General features: G+C 37.0%; 1 protein-coding gene across 3 annotated transcripts in view; it reads right to left on the bottom strand.

The window, feature by feature from the left end:
• Positions 1–10366, bottom strand: part of THOC2 (THO complex subunit 2) — a 51176-nt gene extending 40810 nt beyond the window's left edge. For all 3 annotated transcript variants that reach the window (XR_004080471.2, XM_031048297.2, XM_005148295.2), the window contains exons 1-3: positions 10284–10366; positions 3384–3442; positions 1060–1151 (exon numbers count right to left, since the gene is read on the bottom strand). Coding sequence is in view for 2 of the 3 variants with exons in the window: in XM_031048297.2 (XP_030904157.1) it covers positions 1060–1151; positions 3384–3442; positions 10284–10345 (213 nt within the window). In the remaining variant the exon portion in view is untranslated. The remainder of the gene's footprint in view (positions 1–1059; positions 1152–3383; positions 3443–10283) is intronic.
• Positions 10367–20554: the final 10188 nt, after the last annotated feature.

Here is a 20554-nt window from a genome sequence, read left to right as displayed (position 1 = left end):
TAATGCACATCACTGGTAATCGTATTAATTATTAACAATTCAGATCAATTAATAATGAAGAGGCTGAATTATTGAGTAATAGCTAGCATAAGCGCTTTACTAATTATTGGTACGTAATGAAGTAACATAACCTTTTAATGTGATTTATAAGAGCATCTAGTGGCCAGGGACAAACTCCTCTGGTTACTTCCTCTTTCTCTAGCACAAAGGGAACTCCTTGTCTGAAGAGCAACACCTCCCTGTACAGCAAACTACAACTTCTCGGGCACCAAACAAATTATGATTTCCTACCGTGACTAAAGATCAAACATTATCAAATGCTGTCCCCACAGTAGCGTGCTCTTCAGCCTTCACTTCTCCCAAACCCAGTGAAGAAGTTTAAAAACCTGAAATGCTTATCTTTGAATAATTACTGCAAAATGCATATTCTTAACGTTCTATACATGTCAAAACAGCAATCTCTGAACTTCAAAGAATAAATTATTTTTAGAAGGTAGGGTTTTTTATTTCTTTTCCCAATTATTTTTTTAGGAACACCAACATTTAGTAATCCTGGAAGTTGAGAGGAAAATACTCTTCTCCTTACTTTTGCTATTTATTCAAAGCATTGTAAGAAAAAACTTTTTCAAACTCAAAAAAATAAGTGTAATGCATTATTTCAGAAGCAATCACAGGCCTTTGACATCCCAACAGTAAAATGGCAGATGCGCATTGTTACACTGCAAGATGTAAATTATAAAAACCAGTAGGTGGCATTACAGACATGCTGCAAAAGCAAACGAAATCTATTTTTAGCATGCTATAGACTTCAGACTGAACAGATTACTCAATTTTTAATTTCTGCTATAATGGATCTATCTATCCCTCAGCACAAAAACTAGGGGAAAAACTGACAGACTACATTTATTTCAAGTGCACACAAATGAAGAAAGGACAAAACCCACTTTTTAGACATGCAAAACCAAGTCTGTTAAATATTATCCTGCCGGATTTTCATTCAGACTTTTATAACAAATTAAAAATTTAGGAAGTAAGTGATTATTACAAACAGATACCTACTATGACATCACCAAGAACATTAGAAGCTTGATCATGCTTTAAGTTTCCTCTGACGACATGGTATGCAAGCTCATACAGAGCTTGCTGGATATCTGTTGAAAGAAAACAGATGATTAAGGAACGTATTAGGTAATCTCTGGTCTAACTTTTAACGTAACATTTGCAACAATGCTGTACACTTCAGACACCCTGCAAGTAGGGAGGATGTGCTTTTCTTACCAATGAGAAGGGGATTACTTTCTTACTGCTGATAAGATTAAATTTGAGCATCAGTATCTAAGGCTTCAATGAAGCAGACAGTAAGAAATGATCCACTGTCCCTAGAGAGCTTATGGAATAACAGTAAAATTGGATAAAAAACTAGTCCTGCACATAACTTTAGTGCTGGCAGTTGGTTAACTGACACCTTTACCTTATAATTCAAACAAATTAGGTAATCTACATCTTTTTATATGTGTATCTAATACATAGACAACATTCCAGTATTTTTTCCTAATCGTATCTCTCATCACAGATATGCTTTCAAAAACCACTTCTCTAAGAGAAAGCTGTATTTAAGTGGAGAAAAAATGCTTAACAAGGATTTAATTTTTTTAAGGAAAGTCTCCCATGACTGAAGAATGCTGATTTACAGAAGCTTATATTAAGCTGGAACATGAAACAGAGGTACTGCATTCGAGAAAAATCTTGCAATGTTAAACAGTGATTGCAAAAACAACTACAGTAAACTTGTGAAGAATTGTTCTTAAATAATACACCAGCTTTGCTATCCTTTTTAGTTTATGAAAAATAATAAGATCTCATAATATCACCTTTCCCATATACCACATGGTTCACTGAATAAACATACACAATGGGTATACAAGTTACAGATTTCAATGGCCTAAACCAAGTACTCAATAACTTGGTGACTGCAGACCACTGCAGCTTCAGTAAAACCAGATGTATTTTTTAAATGAACAGGTTAATTTTACTTTTTACAGTACTTTTGCCAAAAGAACACTGACTGCTAGAGCAGGACTGGTTTAGATATCAATTCTATGTAAAACACAACTCTACTGCTTTAAAGGCTAGTTCAAGAGTTGGCAACAGTCTGGTGCAGTATTTAGTTTAACGATTCATGAAGAATCTAAACCAGCCATAAGCACAGCCTCAGATGCCACCTCCACATGGTTCTCCACATCATGGAGAAGTTGCTACACAGGTACATGGCCAGATCTGACCTATCTCCATAAACTTGTGGCATACTGGACTTCAATAAATGTTTTTCTGGAAAAGGGCAGAAATGCAAGTGCCAGCACAGTTTTCAGAACCGGATCCAGCTCACATGGACTCAAAGAAATTCTTACCAGTCAACATCTCTGGACCTCACTCCAGATTATCCATATTGTCAGGTTTTTGTCCAATCACCAGAAGCACTTCAACTACTCAATGATCTTAAAGGTCTTTTCCAACCTAAATGATTCTATGATGATTCTATTTCTACTGTCTATTAATTCCTCCAATATAGCCACTGCACATATCTATCTAGCCATTCCCATGGGATATTTTAGATCCTGACAGCAAGGACAAAGAAAGAAAGAAATCAGCACATGGAAATTATCAATCTCTTTCTAGAACAGAGAATACCTGGTGACCTTTCTTCACAAACTTTGGGAACAAAGACTTGGCTTTGCTGAAAAATAAATTCTTTCTACTTAACAGTATTACTTATAATTTACATTGAAACATTTAGTCTTTTCTGCTATTATAATTGCCCATTATGATTATTTTAGCAAGAACCCAAAACAGCACCTAAACAGCATAGCACATCTGTGGTCTCAGTCAGATGGAAGGATTTTTCCAACACATTCTGCCAAGCAAACATTTAATTTTTCTTTAAACACTAAAGATTTTGTAAGGTGAAAATTCAAACTCAATGACAGCAGTGATTTTCACTAAAAAAGGAGAAAAAGTCTGTAACTCAGGTGCTGTTGTAAAAATTACCTTCTGCAGTATATAATCACACCTGTATACATTAGAGTTTGTATATTTAACTTTCAGAATAAAACCCAGTGGTATGTTGAGTTTGCAAAATGGAATTCCATTTTCTACAGCACAGACCAAATACTGGATCTCACCATTACTTACTATCACCTAAGAAATCTCTCACCTGGGCATCTGAAGACAAAATGTGTTGTGGATGTTTGTACTGCCTTGCAATCTGCAGCATTCACCTCTAGCGTACACTAACAGTCACCATATATTAATGTTTCAGCAGACACACACAGTACCATCATCAACCGATTTAATCAAAAGCAACCAAAAAACCCCACACAACTTACCTCTGAAACCCATAGAATCATGGCTTCTGTTTTCACTAACTGCACGACATAATTGCACGCTGCAATAAAAAATACAGAAAAAAAGCAAACTTTAAAAGCTGGATATTAGCCTACACGTGTAAATGTCTGCGGCTCGCTTTTTGTTGTTCTGGCTAAAATAACTTTCAATTTGTGCAGCTTAAATGACCGACTAGATTTTCGTTTTCATAGAGTAAACACTAATTCACAGAAGTTAGAGCAAAGAAATACAAGACTCTAAACAGATCTCATACATATGTATCATATACTTAGGAAAAAAAAATCTTCCTAATATTACAGCAAAACAAGAACACGAGGCAATTCTAGTACATGAAAGGAAGCACAGATGTCCTAGCATTAGCCTACTGTTGCTAACTAATGAAGAAAGGCTTCTCACAGAAATACCACGGCTATGATTATTTTCAAACTCTGGCCTGTAAAAAACAAATTAACATTAAGTAGGTATATGATCTCCTGACGCAATGTTTCATCAACAGTAAGATAGAATTTTATCTATCCTAGAGACAGCGAAGATAAAATAAGTCATTAAGATAACCTATATAGGAAGCAAAGACCTGCCATGTTACATTGCCTGTAGTCACCCCTGAGGCTCCCCCAACCAAATTAGCCATATGTAAAAGTTGACTGAATACCATACAGACCGTTCCATGAAATTATAGTTTTGTATGTTATAAAATAAATGCTCAAAGAGGAGGTTTCTCCACTACACTGACAGCTTAGAAACAGACATGCTTCCAAGTTATAAGGATTTTCCTGTCTCCTCTACCATTACTGTCACCCCAATGAAGACTCAAAAGCAGTTTCACATTTAAAAGCAAGAGTATTTTTTAAAAAGTAGCAATTTATCTAGATTTATAACAAATACCAATGAGTATCTTAAGAATTTTCTTCACACTTGAAACTTTTCAACCAAGTTTTATGTATTTTTAATCAAGACTTGTGTAGAAATTGAAGACAGTTCTCAAAGCTGCAATGTATTTGTACACAAGATGGCAAGACTACAAGTTCTGTGGAAATGATTTTGAAGAATGCTCTCAAGTAAGGTTTACCATGAAAAATAAGCAGTAGGAAAGGATTCCATAGCAATCTGTCACTCATTCTATTTGCATCCTATCCAGAGATTATTACCTCTCCAGCAGGACTAAACAGCTGTTCCAGTAATCAAAGGATTATAATTAGCAAATACAAGGTATAAGCACCCTACAATGACAACTGGAAAATGGGCAGTTTCACATATAGTGGAATCACCAGAAACGTGCAAGCTCAGCAAAAAGCAATTGAAGGGCTAAGATGTCCTAAATGCTACTGAAGAAAATACAACATGTTTGGAAATAACCACAGAAGAGACAGGAAAAATTGGGAAATAGGTAATCTATTTTCTTTTTCATGAATGGTATTTTAAAGAAGTAATTGATTATTTTTTCCCCCACTGTCCCCAAAGAGCACATCAGCTTGAACCAAGTCAGATTTTATTAAATTTTAATTACTAGATCGCTATAAAAATGATACCCTGTACGCACTCATTTCTAAGGTCTGTATACAAATAATAGTCATGTGAAATATCTGATTCCAAACAAATTATCTACTCAGATGCACACTTTGACCCCAATGCCATGTTGTGCTATCATTAACCAGATTACATGAGCAACAAGCCTGTCTGCTTGAGCTGAAGAGTTCACTTAACTACATCCTAATACAAAATAAAGAGTTTTAGCCTCTTCCAATTCCCTTTCCAGCAATACCAAAGTAACACTATCAACTTCTTGTAACTTTGAGACATACATTTGACAGATAAATGTAACAAGAAACCCTATTTCAGATCAGTCTACAAACAACTTGCTTCGCATTTGTTATTTAAGCCCCCAAAAATTACTATAATGGGGGGAGGGGGGAAAAGAGGCAAAAATATTACTTTTGGGGAAGTCTACATGGGAAAATTTTGATTGCAAAAAAGCAGATGTTGGAATTATTTTTCAGATCTAAATTAATAATTGATCTTAGATTCTTTCACACAGGTACTCTTATCTCCAAAGGAGGATGACTCTTTCTGAAGGTGCTGTCAGGCAGCACAGCTGAGCTGATTTAATTGATGGCTTCTTGCTGAAGAAACAGGACACATTCACCAACACTTCTTCCCTTCTTGGCTGGCTTGTTCTAACCCTTACATCAATTAAACCAGCTAAATTGACAAACCTGGTCAAAAAACAAGTCTTCTGACAACTTCACACATTGAAGCAAGCTTACCAGGAGGCTAGATAAGCACCAGAGCAGAGAGAGCCCTGGTGAATGAGACAAGGCAGAAGTCCTCCCTTACAGTACCAACAAGCCATGAAATTACTTCATCTAGTCTTAATTAAGCACATAATAAATTAAAATCATAATACTTGCATGTTCACAAGAATAAAAATGTTAGTATTAGGAAGACTAATAAATTCACAAAGAAAACCACAATAATACTTTCACACTTAACTGGCACCCAGGACAATGGAATTTCATCAGGTCCACTTTTCAGTTCAACAGACCCAAACTGTCTGTTACCCAACCTGAAACTTTCATTAATCTTGTAGAGTTCATTGCTGCAAGCTTCAGACAGAGTACTTTCCTACTCTACTAAAACCTGTATCACTTCATCCAAAGATAAAGCTGTGTAATACATGTAAAATACAACTTAAGAAAACAGGATAACCTGGAAAAAAATTGTTAAGAAAAAAATAGAGAATCCCTTCTGACAACCAATGTTTCAAAATAAATTTTTTTGGATACGATGGGATAGATTCGCTTCAACAACAAATTCTGAAGCAACATTTTTGCAAGGAAGAGCCAACAACTGAACTTAAGCCTACTGGGTCATACACAATACCCTATTATCCTCCATTACACTCCCGCACACACAGTATATATCAGTAATTATCACAAAGGGCATATGCCTGCAAACATTTAACTATATGCATAATTCACCTGTGAGTAGTTCCCTACTTGAGGTGAAGTACTATCAATTGCATTTAGCAGCCAGGACAGCAAAAGTACATCTAAACTCTGATTTCCTGACTCTCAGCCCTTTTAACTCAACACCGTGACATTCCTTGTACAAGTAAAGTAACATGCGGAGAGCATGAGAGTCTCAAAAACTCACATTGACAGAATATTAAGCTTTTTCAGTTTATTTTGAAGCATAACATACCACATCAACTGCCAGCAAAGAACATTATTAGTCCTACTTCTCCACTAAAGAGTTCTTGATGTTTACCACACAAGGTATCAGTCAAACGGTAAGTGCTTGTCATTGTGAGCGTATTAGAAATGTCTATATGGGCTGCAGTCATAGACCAGCATCTTATTGTGGAAGACACTATACAAAACAACATAATTTCACTACGAAGGACAGCATATGTACACGCAAAGAGGTGTAAAAGGAGTCTAGACTGATTAGCACAATAAGAAGTCACACAGATTTCAACTCGATCTCTAGACAATATTTTTAGTGTGATACTCTATCACAATATTTTGCAGTAGCAAAATAAATGCACACAATTTAATAAACTGTGTTTAGACAAAGATGGGTCTGAACAAAATAAAAAATGATAGATGACCACAACCTGACCAATTTATAGTTTTGGCAGCTAAGGACACTTGAAACTACAACATGATGATGTACATTTATGTATTTGTATTAGACATTACTGCACATCAGTAGCTGAATTAATTAAAATCACAGCATGTACAGTTTTAACAAGGTCTCTGAACAATATCTAGTAAGTCAATGCTCACTGCTACCCAAGTTGATGATGCTGCCTTATTAATGTTATGACACCCTTAAGATATGTACAAAATTATTATCTTCTGGATTTTGGATATTATTGTCATATCATAACAAACAGATCACATCAGCAAAAATAAAGTTCATTATTTTTCACAGCAAAAGATTTAAAACCAATTTCCTTATTGGATTTCCTTACAAAAATCCTAGCAAACTTTTTCTTCTCTCCCCCCTCCAAGTAACAGCATCTCCCATTGACTACAGCAACATTACAAATCCTGTATGCCTTCAAGCATAAGCAGACCACTACCATACCGCTCAAAAAATAAAAACCAACCTACAGGAATCACCTTAAACATCCATTATTAACCACAGTAGAGACGGAATTGCCAAATTAAAACAAATCATTTACTTCTCTCAAAACAGTTTCATATTCCCCCAAAAGATGAAACTGTGTTTTAAGTGACTAGAAACTGCTAAAATACTACTTCTGGCTGACCTGCTAAGATCATTTAAGCCATTTCGTGCTCCAGCAAATCTTTTTTTTTTCCTACAAGACCTAATCTTTTATTTCTGCTAATTATGAGATTTGGGTTTTTTTTTTACTGTAATCCTCACCTTTCAACAAAGTTGGTATTTGTCTCCCTGTGAAGAAGCCCACAACTTTGTTTAAAAACAAAACAACCCCCTCCACACAAGAGTGAATGTTCTCTGACTTCATGCAGGGGCTTTAGCAGACCAGGCTTCCATAGAGTAAAACTTCTGCAAATTCTGTATTTGCTAGAAATGTCAGTTTTGTCCTTTCACAGTGTCCTTTCCCTGCCAGTTTTGCTAACTTATTTACCAGTTAACACACTGTCCTACCTTTGGACCACAAGCCCTAAACACTGCAACTGTGGCCTAGACAATTTATAATTCTGGGCCTATCTATATTAGATTAATAATTCCAGAAAAATAAAAAATACCATTACAATTGCACACCTCTTAGTTTAAGCAACATTTACAAATATTTCATGTGTTTCATTTTGCAAAAAGAGCACCCCGATTTTACTTTCCACCAGTAAAACAGAAGATAGAAAATATTGGAAAAAGAAGCACAAAGTTACGCACTGAAGATTTATCCCCCAAAAAATAAGTTTCCTACAAAGTTCACTAGATTTAGGCTGGAGATACATTGTTCTGCATCTAGGAAGGAAGTCTGTACATATTCCAGAGGCTTCTAAAGTTATCACTGCAAAATCTGACAACTGTTACCCAGGCACAATCACACTTCTAAAATGTATGGCCTCTTTAGCAAGCTGCTTTAAATCATGCTTGGAACTGCATTTAAGCAGTATTCCCATTGAAGTATAAACTCCACAGACACGGGAATTTAGCCTATTGCTTTATTGGTCCCACAGCAGATTAAAACATTCTTGCCATTACAGTTAAGAAGTACTGCTCTAGGGGGAGGGGAGAAACATGAAACACTAGCATAGCCAAAAGCTAATGTAGCTTGCCTGTTACACAGTTACAAGTTCCAAGAATTCAATACTAACTATGCAGCTGCCATTATATGATCAACTATGAAATTTCTGTCCTCGTGCAAATTCCATACAATCTCAGTGGTCATAACAGGGCAAGTTACGAAAATCATAATCATATGTGACTACTTCAGTTAAAAATTACTTAATGGGCATTACAGAAAAGCTAGTAGTGCATCTACATGTATATAAAGTTACATATAAGAAGGTATCTGTTTTATTATATAAGAAGGTATCTGTTTTATTATAGTCATTTGTGCACTCCTGTAAGGTATCAGTATACATTTGCATGTTTCCTCGTTTGTTATTCACACAGAAATTCCTAAATACATTTAATAAAAAAAGTCTTTTATTGACTAAATATTGCCATGCTAGATGCAAATTCAGTTACTGCCATAAAATCTTAAATAGGTGATTAAAAAAAACAATGCAAACCTCAGCATTGTTTGAATGATAGCTCCTGAACACTTCTATTATTGTTGCAAACGCAGATATAAAAGAGATTTTCATTGGCCTTGTATCACATCAAAACACATTAACCTTAAATGTTAATGTAATGGTTCTAGCACAACTGAAACGTCAAAAAGGGCATGTCTGTAAAGGGGGGATCCTTCACTACAAAATGGAAGTTCTGGGGAAGAATTGTATTTTGTGCATGGAGCCTCTATAACCTCTTCTCTACTCACTACCTTTCTTTCTTCATGTAGAGGGAAGATCACTACCATAGCTGCACAACCTTTTAAAATAGCTGAACAAAAGAAAATAACAAAATATGAGCACCAAGAAGCATTTATCAAAATTATTCCCCAACCACCCATATTTGAAACTGTACGGTAACATGGAATGGAACAACTCCATGAACAGAGGTACTACTGAAACACACTACAGTTAATGAACCTGCTAAGTTAAAAGTGCTTAAAACAGATACACAGACGGCCCCAAAAGGGAAAGCTTTTAGCATACCTGGATTGATTCGTTAAGATATAACCAGACCCCTCAGTGCACAAAGATTACCTTGCAGGGCAAGCAGGAACGACTAGCTGATCCTACCTTGCCACAATGAAAGAATAACGTGCTAGTACCCACACCAGAAGTACAAAAGTGAGAACGGGGGCTGAGACCTCTGCCAGAAAGGTCTGAATCGCGGAGCTAGGGAAACAAGAACGAGTCACGCTCCATATTACCCCGGGTGAGTAGCTAAAGAGGAGCCCAACGCCTGATAAGCCTGAACCAGAGCCGGGAAGGGGACGATCGGGGCGCAGGCAACGGGTGCCAGGACAGCAGGCCCAGCTGGGGGGGGGGGGGAGAGCTTCGGCGGAGGTCGCTAGCAACCGACAAAGGAGACCGAGGCAGATAAGAGAGGGCCTAAGACTTCCGCCCGACCCGGGTTTCGACCCTCAGCCCCGGCAGCAAGGACGCAGCCCCAAGCAACGACCTCCCCGCCCGCTCCTACCTCTTCGCCGCCCCCCCCCCCCCCCCACAGCCTCCCTCGGCCGGTGAGGCCCAGGCTCCCCCTTGCTCCCTCAGGTCAGCGGCCTGCGGTACCCCAGCGTCCCTCCCGCACCACAACCCCGCACTCACAACTCGTTCTTGCCCCCTTTCTCCCAGTTCTTTATCCACTCGGCAGGGAGCAGCGCCGCCATCTTCCCCGTGTGGCGCCGAGAGCCCGGATGGTGGAGCCGTGAGCCCGGGTCAGAGGGGACGTAACATCTCGCGAGGCACCACGGGAGGAGGACGCACCGTACCCTGGGAGACGGCTGGCGATGTTCCATCGCGCATGCGTCACGTCAGGAAGCTCCCTTCAGATGCATAAGAACGCGGTGAGCAGAGGTTTCTGCAACTAAAAACGGTGCAGGAAATACGCTGAGGGAGCTTGAGTGTGTTTAGATGTGTTTAACGCATATGTGACACAAAAGAGTTTTATTTCAGTCCATTAGAAGGATGTTCGTTGATAGTTAACAGTTAAAAACCAGCTCGTTACTCTTTGACCCCTGAGCTTGTGATCCAGATTCCATCACACTTGTTTGAAAGCAGCAAGAGCTTTTAAAAACTAAAACCGGATTTTGTAATAGGGATAAAGCTCTGTGCTTTCTCCAAAACCATGTGGCACTTTCCATCACTCTTCCCCAAAAAGCACCCCAAAACTGTGAGCTGCATTAACCCTGCATCTGAAGAGCCTCTGTGTGGGTCTGAGTTGGCCAGTTTCACAAGCTGTGATTTCTGTGTGTCCTCTGTGCATCCACTGCCTTTGAATAACAAAGCTGAAAACACACCAATTCTTTTGGATGTTGCCTTCCCACATAAGCAGTGTATTCGAATTCACAGCGACCCAAAGCATGGCAGCATGGAAGCAGCACATAGCTTCATGCAGCTGTGTGAGCAACACAAGCAGTGTTGCAGTAACTGACTGACAGAGTTAATACACCAAACCACAACTTAACGGTAAGAACTTCAAAGAAATAAAGATAACAGTGTGATTTGCAGAACATCTTGCACTTGAAGCTCCCCTGGCCCTCACTAGGCCTTCAGGGTTATTTAATTGTTGTCCAAGTTCTGTGTATTTGGAAAGCATTAAGCAAAGTGGTGAAGGGGAAGGGGATGACACACACATGTTCCATTGTAACTGCATGTGTAAAATATACAGCCCTAGTACTGTAACATTCTGAGCCCCGTCTGTGATGATGAACCACCTCAGCACCTGTTGTGAACACTATGCAGGGGGGAGAGGTTTGATCTTTCAAAACAAAAAGCAGGTTTTCTTCATCTTTTATCTCAGTATTTTTACCAATAAATAATCAATTTAGTTTCTCAATTGAAATGTAGGTATTATTTTGAAAAGTAAACCAGACATGCTAGTATTATCTTAATAAATTATTTACTAAATTCATTAAATTAGTACATTTAGTAAATTCAGTAATTTTTTTTAATAAAATTAGCTAAAAAAAGATTTTAGTGAAAATTATGACAAATCTAAACTGTCTGTAATTATATGTTAACCTTTCTTGGTCAATTTTAACATGGTCACACTAATGTAACATTTCTGTGAGGTGATTTTTTATTAAATAAGAAACCTAAAACTGCAAGTAAACATTTCTTTGATTATATCACATTATTTATTGTATTGCAGCCTCCAACAGCAATTCAGTTTGTCAGTGATACATTGATGTTTGAAGCTTGATATTTTTTGCAGATGGTAAATTCTCTTGAATATGGATATAAACATTCATGACAAGCAACTATATGGAAGTCTTCTTCTGATTATCATCCCTAATATGTGTGCCTATTTTACTGCATGTTATTAATCTCTGAGTCTCTCCTAGCTGTTTTTAATTTCCTTTAGCTGCTAATCAGGATATATGGGTTAAGAAATACTTGATTTGGTCAAGCAGCACATGTTTTTAGTCTTTGCAGAAATTCTTCTTGCCTGTCCAAAGTCTTCATTTCATCTGCCTTCTCAGTCATGCACATGCTTCCTCCTCTATTGAAGTGTAAATCATTTTACAAATAGGATGAAATTGAAGAAAATCAGGAATTTGAAATAAAAAAAGAAATTAAAAAAATATGAGGCTTAAGTGCACTGTGCCTGTTTCAGTGTTCACGCTGCTATGATTTCTCTGGAGCATGCTGTATTCTCCGCCTTTAATGGAAATATACAGCTTCCAAGAGCTTTGTGTAGAAGTGTTGTTCTACTTTCAAAATAGCCTTCATCACAAAGTTTCAAGAATTCCAGGAAATCCATATAACTGCTGAGAAAGGGAATGGTGTTGTAGTGTTGTTTGAATTATTACTCCCAGCCAGCCCCTCTGCAAGCCCCATACTTCACAGAGTGCTGTTGTTCTTGATCTGTATGTACAACCTACTACAGAGGGACCCATTACAGCCCCTAAATTCTGCAGTAAAGCAAGTAATAAAGGAGATAGATTCTCTGTCCCCAGTACTGAGATTTTTAAATGAGACACAAACTACATTTCAGGCATATAGTAGGCACTTTGATAAAAGATAAACTCAGTTTTAAAGTGCCTAATGTATTTATGATGGGCTATTCTTTAAAGTTTCAGGAAATGAATATATTTAAGAGACGTGTGAATGATAAGCACAGAACTGCATGCCTAAGGAATAGCACAAGAAGGTATTACAAAAGAATACAATAAGTGTGTATTTAGAAGATAAGCCAAGGGGTACATAAACGGAAAGCAAGAATGTAACAAAAGGTGTTAGGATCTAAGGTTTATATAGGCACCTGGCTATGCAAATTGGAGTGTGAATGTGTGAAATTTTGCCTTCATGATGAAGAAGATAAGACACTCATGGAGAAATACAGTAGATTAAAGCTATCAAGTCATTGGAAGACCAGAAGGTTAGATCCCACATTTATTCCAGGAAACAAAACTATTTCTTGTATGAAGTATATTGCTAACAGACAGGAACAAGCTGAAGATAAAGGGAGCTAATATGGAGCTAATATGTGCAATGTTAAAATATATGTGACAGAAACAATCTGAAAATCTAATTGAGCACAGCCTAATAATAGCAAAATAGCACAATAGAGTTGGGCTGTTAATTAAATGGCTTATTAAATACTTAAATAATTATGAAATAATAGCTATCAAGTCTATGGGAAACATGTACTTTTCCTTGCTATGCCTCTTGCTAGAAGATAATCACTTAAATATAAAAGCCATTGCTTAGGAGTTTTAAGTGTAGGAAAACTCATTTCAGGTCAGTATAGCAAGTTTCTTTCCAATGCAACACACTGTGCCTTCAGATGTGAATGCAAACAGCATGACTACAGTGTCATAACTATAAATTGCACCCCCCAACTTCTCTTTTACTTGGATTTGTTATTCAACAGTGGGACAACCTAACAGAGACAAAGTATTGTAAACTGAAATATGGGCTTACATCATTGAATTTGTTTTTAAAGTGATTGAGTTGTAGAAAAGAGACAAATGTTAAGTGTTGCACCTTCTTGCAAAATACTGATTCTGCAAATGCTTAGATCCCTCATTGAAAGCAATTTCACTAAAAATGCTGTCTTCCTTCTCTCTTGGACAGACCTATAAAATCTTCTTTAAAGATCCTCTGTGTTTTGTTTTCAAATGTTGATTTCATACCATGCCAATACAGTGCAATGCCAATTTTTACTGTTTCAAAATCTGGATTTTTGTAGCAAATGCCTGTGGTCTGGGTCTGTGACAGCAGTAGGGTGTCCTGTAGCCCTAATAAAGAAGTAGCACCCCATAATATTCACATTTTAGTTAGCAACACACTGCCCAGTCTCAGTATGTTTATCTCACAGGCTCTCATCTGCAACTTTAAAGCTACAAATATATTTAGGTATTTGAATATTAGAATATGCACACTCGAAGTTTTATTAAAGGACAAGAGTTTTAAGTGGTTTCATGGTTTGTAATCTTCACAAAGTGAATGTCACTGAAAGGAATTTTAGAGAGCCTTCAACAGTGACTCAGTAAAAGAGTATTTTTTATTGTAAGGGTTGGGCTATTAATTAAATGGCTTATTAAATACTTAAATAATTATGAAATAATTAGGCCTGGAATTAAGGTACAGTCAATTACTGTCAAACAACTTTACCAAGTCAGCATTACAACATATTCTATTGTTTATACATTTCACTTATACTAAGTAAATCCTATAGTGAATTCGTGGTGAATGCTACAACTTTTCCATTAAATGCAAGGCATTAGCTGTGGGCGCTGATATGCTGCAATTCTTTTGTGTGGTAGATACTTTGTAAGTTATTTGCAATCCATTTAGAGCCTATTCTTAAGAGCATTTATGCTGGTGAGTAACTTTACCTGCCAATACTTGCACAGCCTAGACGTGAGTAAAGTTTGCAAAGTCATGTCCTAATATGCTGTATTTTTTCATACTTATATATATTGATTTGTAGCTCAGAATTATTTACACTTTTGAACATACTGCAATTCTCTGTTCCATGTTATTCTTTTCAGGATTTTAATAACAAGAATACTAAATAAGCATAGTTAGGGAAGCAGTTTTCTTGGAAGTCCACGTGAAGTTAAGCCTTTTCTCAGAAATTACAATCAAATGAAGGACTATATATTTCCAATTTAATATTTAGAAATACAGCATAACAAAAAAGGAATAAAAAGCATATATAAAAATATAGCTATGAATTAACTATACTTATATAGATCTATATTTTTGGAGATATATTTGTCCTAAACACAACTTGCCTGTCATTTTTCCAACTTTACTGACTCAGTTTAAGAGAGATATGGAGCGAGGGAAAGAGATATCAATCTTTATAAAGGACTTAAGTTATTCAGCACTTGGCCAAAATGCATTTTAGATATATTTTTTAAATTCTCTTGCAGATAATCTAGGTATTACACTTTTTATATTAGCTATTATATATAAAACTACATATATTTGCATCAGTCATTTATATTTTTTGTGTTTTTTACTGTCACAGAATCATAGAATACTTTTAGGCTGGGACTTTTGGTGATCATCTGATCCAAAGCCCCGCTTGGGGCAGGGCCTAAAAAGTTCAGTCAGGCTGCTCATCACCTTATCTCCCAGACTCAGGAATACATTCAGGGAGGTGATTTCACTGTCCCAGTGTTTGAGCACTGCAGCATTTTTCTCTTGGGTCAAGCTGCAATTTTCCTTGCTGCAACCTAAACTGTGTCTACACGGAGAAGAGTCTCATTCCACAATATTTCTATAGCACTATAGAAAGCATTTTGTGATAAGATTTATTTAAATATACTCTAGTTAATAAAGATGTATGATATATAACCTCTAAAATATAAACAGTCATGCATTTATGAAGTTAATACAGGCAAACTAGTTTGAAAATAAGTATGTACCAATTTCTCTTTGAATTAAGATATTGTTGCCACAGAGAAGCCTTCACTCCTAGGTGATGAAATCATATTCAGTTTTGCCTTATCCTTGATTATGTGGTGGACATCTCTCTTAGTGCTACCTGGTGTTAGCTGAATTGTGATGCCTAGGGTGAAAAACAGCCATTATAGTTTGTTCTGTATAGAACTTTGTTGTTTTTTCATGAGGCCTTTATGTGCTAGAAAAAGTGTCATGGGCATCCTAAGATTCTTATAAATTAGTCAAGAGACCCTTGTTAAAAGCTAGGATGGCTTTTTGTTCCTGTTAGTTCTAGAGGTTGACATTTACCTTTCTAAATATTGGGATAGAGTAAAATGTTGAAAAGAAGGGAAAATGATGATGAATGCAAAGGCACAATATTGCCTACTGTGTCCTGTGACCCCTACTGTGCTTCCTGCCTGAATAAAGGTGCAATCTGTTTTGTCCCAGCTACATTAAAGAAAATGCCTGTGTTAGGCACTATGGTGACAGCTGGGTAACAGCAGGAAGTTATTTAGCTTAATGGCAAATACAAGGATTTCAAGGGTGTAGTATATTATCCAGCAAATACATAGCTAGGAAAAAAAAAAGTCAGTGTTAAATTCATGTTATAAAAACGTATTTATTCTTGGTTTTCTAAATAAATACTAAAGACACACAATCAGGAGAGCTGGAAATGTACAAAGGCAACAGAATAAAATGTCCAACAGCTCATTTCCTCTACATTAACCCACTCCATGAATTTGTGTGACAAGGAACAACTTTGTTATCTGCTCTGAGGGGTAGGCAACTGAATGCTTTACTGTTGTTGCATAAACATTTAAGAATGACATTTAAGAATGACTGTTTGGAATAAAGTGTGCTTTATTACTTGGCTCTATATCACATCCATGTGGGAATTAATAACTCTAAATTCCTGATTTTTTAAGGTTTTTTTAATCATTGTTTGGCAACTGTTCCTGATCTTTGTCTGGGACATTTCCTAAACTCTCATGAAGAGGAAAAAGGGTACACAAAAGGCATGCTTCCATATTTTCCAGATGATTTCCATTTTCTAAATGCTGTTTAGGCAAGTAGGAATACTAAAGATTAGCTAGTACCAGCTGTTTCTATTCAGCTGGGCAACTGAAAGGAAAAACATTCTCAGATAGTGATTGTCAAAAAGATCTTACAATTTTGGGGGTTTTGTTGCAGCTACTCTCAGTGTCACTTCATCATCTTGAGCTGTAAAATGTACCAGATTGAATTAAGATCAGTACCTGTGGCAGAACACACTGTGCTTTATGTAAAGTGTGCAAATATGGAACATATGCAGTGAAGAATCTTGTAGCACTACCTGTGTTTGCTAATGAAGAAAGGCAGAGTACAACTTCGGAGAGCAGTTATTCCTGAACTCACAGCTCCTCACTCACTCTGTTGCCTAATAGCTGGGTATTCTTTGGGATGAGCCTGTATCATTACACCTCTTGGATTACATACATTCCACAGAAAATGGGATTTGATTTACTGCACTCTGCTGACAAAATTCCTTTGCTAACTTCAGCCCGTAATTAGCCTGCAGTTACTCATACAAATGATCTGGAGTAGCAAATCTGTCGGGAGAGCCAGGCAACACATACTCATGTCCAAGCAACTCTGCATGTGCTTATGGTTTGTGTTCCTGCCTTTCTCCTGTGGGATGTGTCCAAAGAAGCTCCAGATAACTGGAGCATCTGCAGAGGGTTAGCTGGGTGCTGATGATGCAGGAAGCATAGGGGGGTAAAGTTTCCAAACAACAGTCACCACTCATCAGTGGGGGCGGTGTGTGTTAACTGCAGCTTGCTGGGGCTGATTGGTGTGGCTGTTACTACAGTTCCCAGGCACTTACCCAACGGCATATGTGAGAAAAGAGCTTGAACACCGTAGATACCTCATGCTGTTCTATTGTGAGAGCTTAGGGTGGTAGCACATTGACAGAATATGAAGGCTTGAAAGTAAAACTGAAATTTGGTAAGTCAAACTCTTATCAACATGGTCCACACACTTGTTTGGGTGGTGTAGCCCAGATACTAGGTAAGTTTAAATGAAAGTAGGTCTGTGGCTAATGATAATCATGTCGGAGAAGACCTGAACCCCCACCTAAACGTGGGGTTTGCAGACTGTTAGGAGTCAAAGAAGCTGTTTCTTAAACTGTCAGTCTTGATTCCTCATTTTTGATCCTAATCTGGAAAGCAGTCTGGAGGCACTTTGTCCATTGTTCTCTGTTCTGCTGCTGCTTCTCCTTCTGGTACTTTGATGCTGAATCCAAACTCAGAATATACTTGATTAAATACGCCTGCCCTTTGTCACATGAAGAACATATTTTTTAATCTTCTACTTAAGCAGCAATATAAAGCATGTAAGAATGACAGAAAAGTTTGTCCAGCTTAGATGGGGATGATCCTCTTGAGTTTCCTCATGTATAACTCCCAGACATCCCAGTGGGATGTGGGGAAAATGTACGACCAAAGTTATCACTTTAACCAGGATTACTATTCCAGCACAAAGGAATTATAAATAGAAAACCTTTTATGTCATCATATGCCACATGCTTGCAAAGACCAAAGTCTCAGCTCTAGATAATTATTTCTTGCATTAATCAGTTCAAACAGAAAATAAATCAGTAGTTGCATGTTTACCATTTTCATCTTCATTTGGCATTTATCTGCTCAGTGAGTTGTGAAAGAAAGTAAACAGTGTGTTTTTCCCTGATTTGGCAGCATGTTCAAGTGAACTTAGCAGTAGTTTCAGGTAGGAATATACCAGGACATCAAAAGAAGACTGGGTTTTTACATGCTTAAATGCTAACTTTTCCACAGGCCATATATTACTGTGTTCAGTACTGCCACCATTATTTGATGATTTAAACTTTAATGAGAAGGTATTTTATTGCATTGTCTGAGCAGCAATCAGTTTAGGAGTTACAGGAAAGTTTGTCCTACCTAAGATTTCATTGCTGAAATTGAAAAGGCTCATTATGTTTTTTCAACTTTTCCTATTTCTTTATAATGATGATACTTCTAATTATCTCTGACTTTCCCTCAGACTTTTCCACTATCTTCACTAAAATATAATGAGAATGATTTGATTTTTTGTGGGCTAGCTTATAAATGCAAGGCTTTCCTATTCCCATCAAAACTCTTCTTCCAATGGTAACAAGAACACTGGCTGTTACTCAAGGGGAAAACACAGCTTTCAGGTATCTGTTACTTATAGGTTTCTATTTTCCATTATCATATTCATGAGAAAATTATCCATAACTAGGCTTAACTTAAATTATCCTTAATTAGGCACTGTTTTGTCATTTCTCTGCATTTGATTTTCTTTCTCTGCTGCACCTCTGAAATCCCAGCTCTGGACTGCATAGATTTTTTTCACTCTGTTCATTAACCTGATAGTAATAGACTGATTAATGAGTCAATGAGATTAGTAGGAAATAAGAAGTTACATTAATTTCTTAGGGAATATATCAACAAACTATATGAACCTCTGTGACTTATGAGCCATTATTGACTAAACCGTTTGTGTCAAAGAACTGTTTGCTAAGTCCAGTTTATGTTTATTTGACTCAAACAGCTTGAAACTGACTGAAATTTGTAACAGGATTGTATAAATAACATTTCAAAGAGATTACATTTCCTCAATTTTATATGATTTGTTATGGTTTTGAATCATAGACTCCTAGGATCTCAGGAGACAATATAATCCAGCCTCACACAGGGTCAGCCATAAGGTCAGATCAAGTCACCTGGGGCTTTATCCAGTTTCTGGTCATGAAGCCCTCCAAGGATGGGGACTGCTTGACTGTCCTCATGGTTGAAAAGCTTTTGCTTATACCCACTCAGAACCTCTTATTTTGGTTTGTGCACATTGTCTCTTGGCCTCCCACTAGCTTTAATACAGACTACTCAACAATTTTGTTCATTCCATTTCAAATGAAAGAGGGAATACAGCAAATACAAACATTTGTCTACATCCACTTTGTAGACATCCACAAAGGTATTGATTGTACTCTTTAGCTTATAGTTCCAGTGACTGATTCAGGACTTTATTAAAACTGAACCTTCAGTCAGTTAAACTCAACAAAACCCAAAGAACTATCTTGCTTAGAAAATAAAGGGTTTCTGAGCATTATTGTCCTTATTGCTGATGGTTGTCTTTTCTGTTTTCCTGCCTTATAGCTTTCCTAGTTATTGGTGCTAGAGCTTTTTGGATTGGTTTTAACAAAGTTTCTTATTTAGACATCAAAATGTGTAAATGGGTCACTGTAAAAACACCCTGTGACCTCTACAAATAATCTTCATTTGGAAAAGTATCAGAACCTCAACAGAGCAACAGCCTTTGTGAAAAGAATTGCTAATGAATGTATTAATAATGTGGCATGACAAGGATTTAGAAGATTAAATATTCATTTATTATATTGCAGTGTTAGGGTACAAACCTCTTGCTGTATATTATTCTGCCAAAGATCCTTAAATAAATGGTCTTGTTTTGGACTGATGTGAAATGAGTTTAAATTGATGTGACTTCCCCTACTGCAGTAGAGCTATTTCTCAGATAGTACAGTTACGATCTTGGCATTTTTAGGCAACCGAATTCTGTCTGGTTTGCACAAATATTGTCTATAATACTCAAGCTTTACATATTTTTCCTTCAAGGAAGTAGAGGATACAAGTAAAAAATGGTATGTGCATGCATTGCAGAACAGACAGATTGAGACTATTTATGTAAAATTCCAGTCAGTTTGTGTGTCTAAAGGGATTTGTTTCCATGGCACATTTCTGGAGGCCATCTCTGTTCACACTGAAGAACATCCCTGAAATACTTAAGTAATATCTTTATAGCATTTCCCTGAAAAATGGTCTTCATTTTCAGTGCTGTTTTCTTGTTCAGAAATGACTCCATTTCTTGGTTCTACTCTATACAGATACCCTGAAATTTCCAAATATAGAGAAATG

Source organism: Melopsittacus undulatus, chromosome 6, assembly GCF_012275295.1.
Source record: "Melopsittacus undulatus isolate bMelUnd1 chromosome 6, bMelUnd1.mat.Z, whole genome shotgun sequence".
Lineage (NCBI taxonomy): Eukaryota > Metazoa > Chordata > Aves > Psittaciformes > Psittaculidae > Melopsittacus > Melopsittacus undulatus.
Note: the sequence above shows the minus strand (reverse complement) of the source record. Positions and strands in the feature narration are given on the sequence as shown.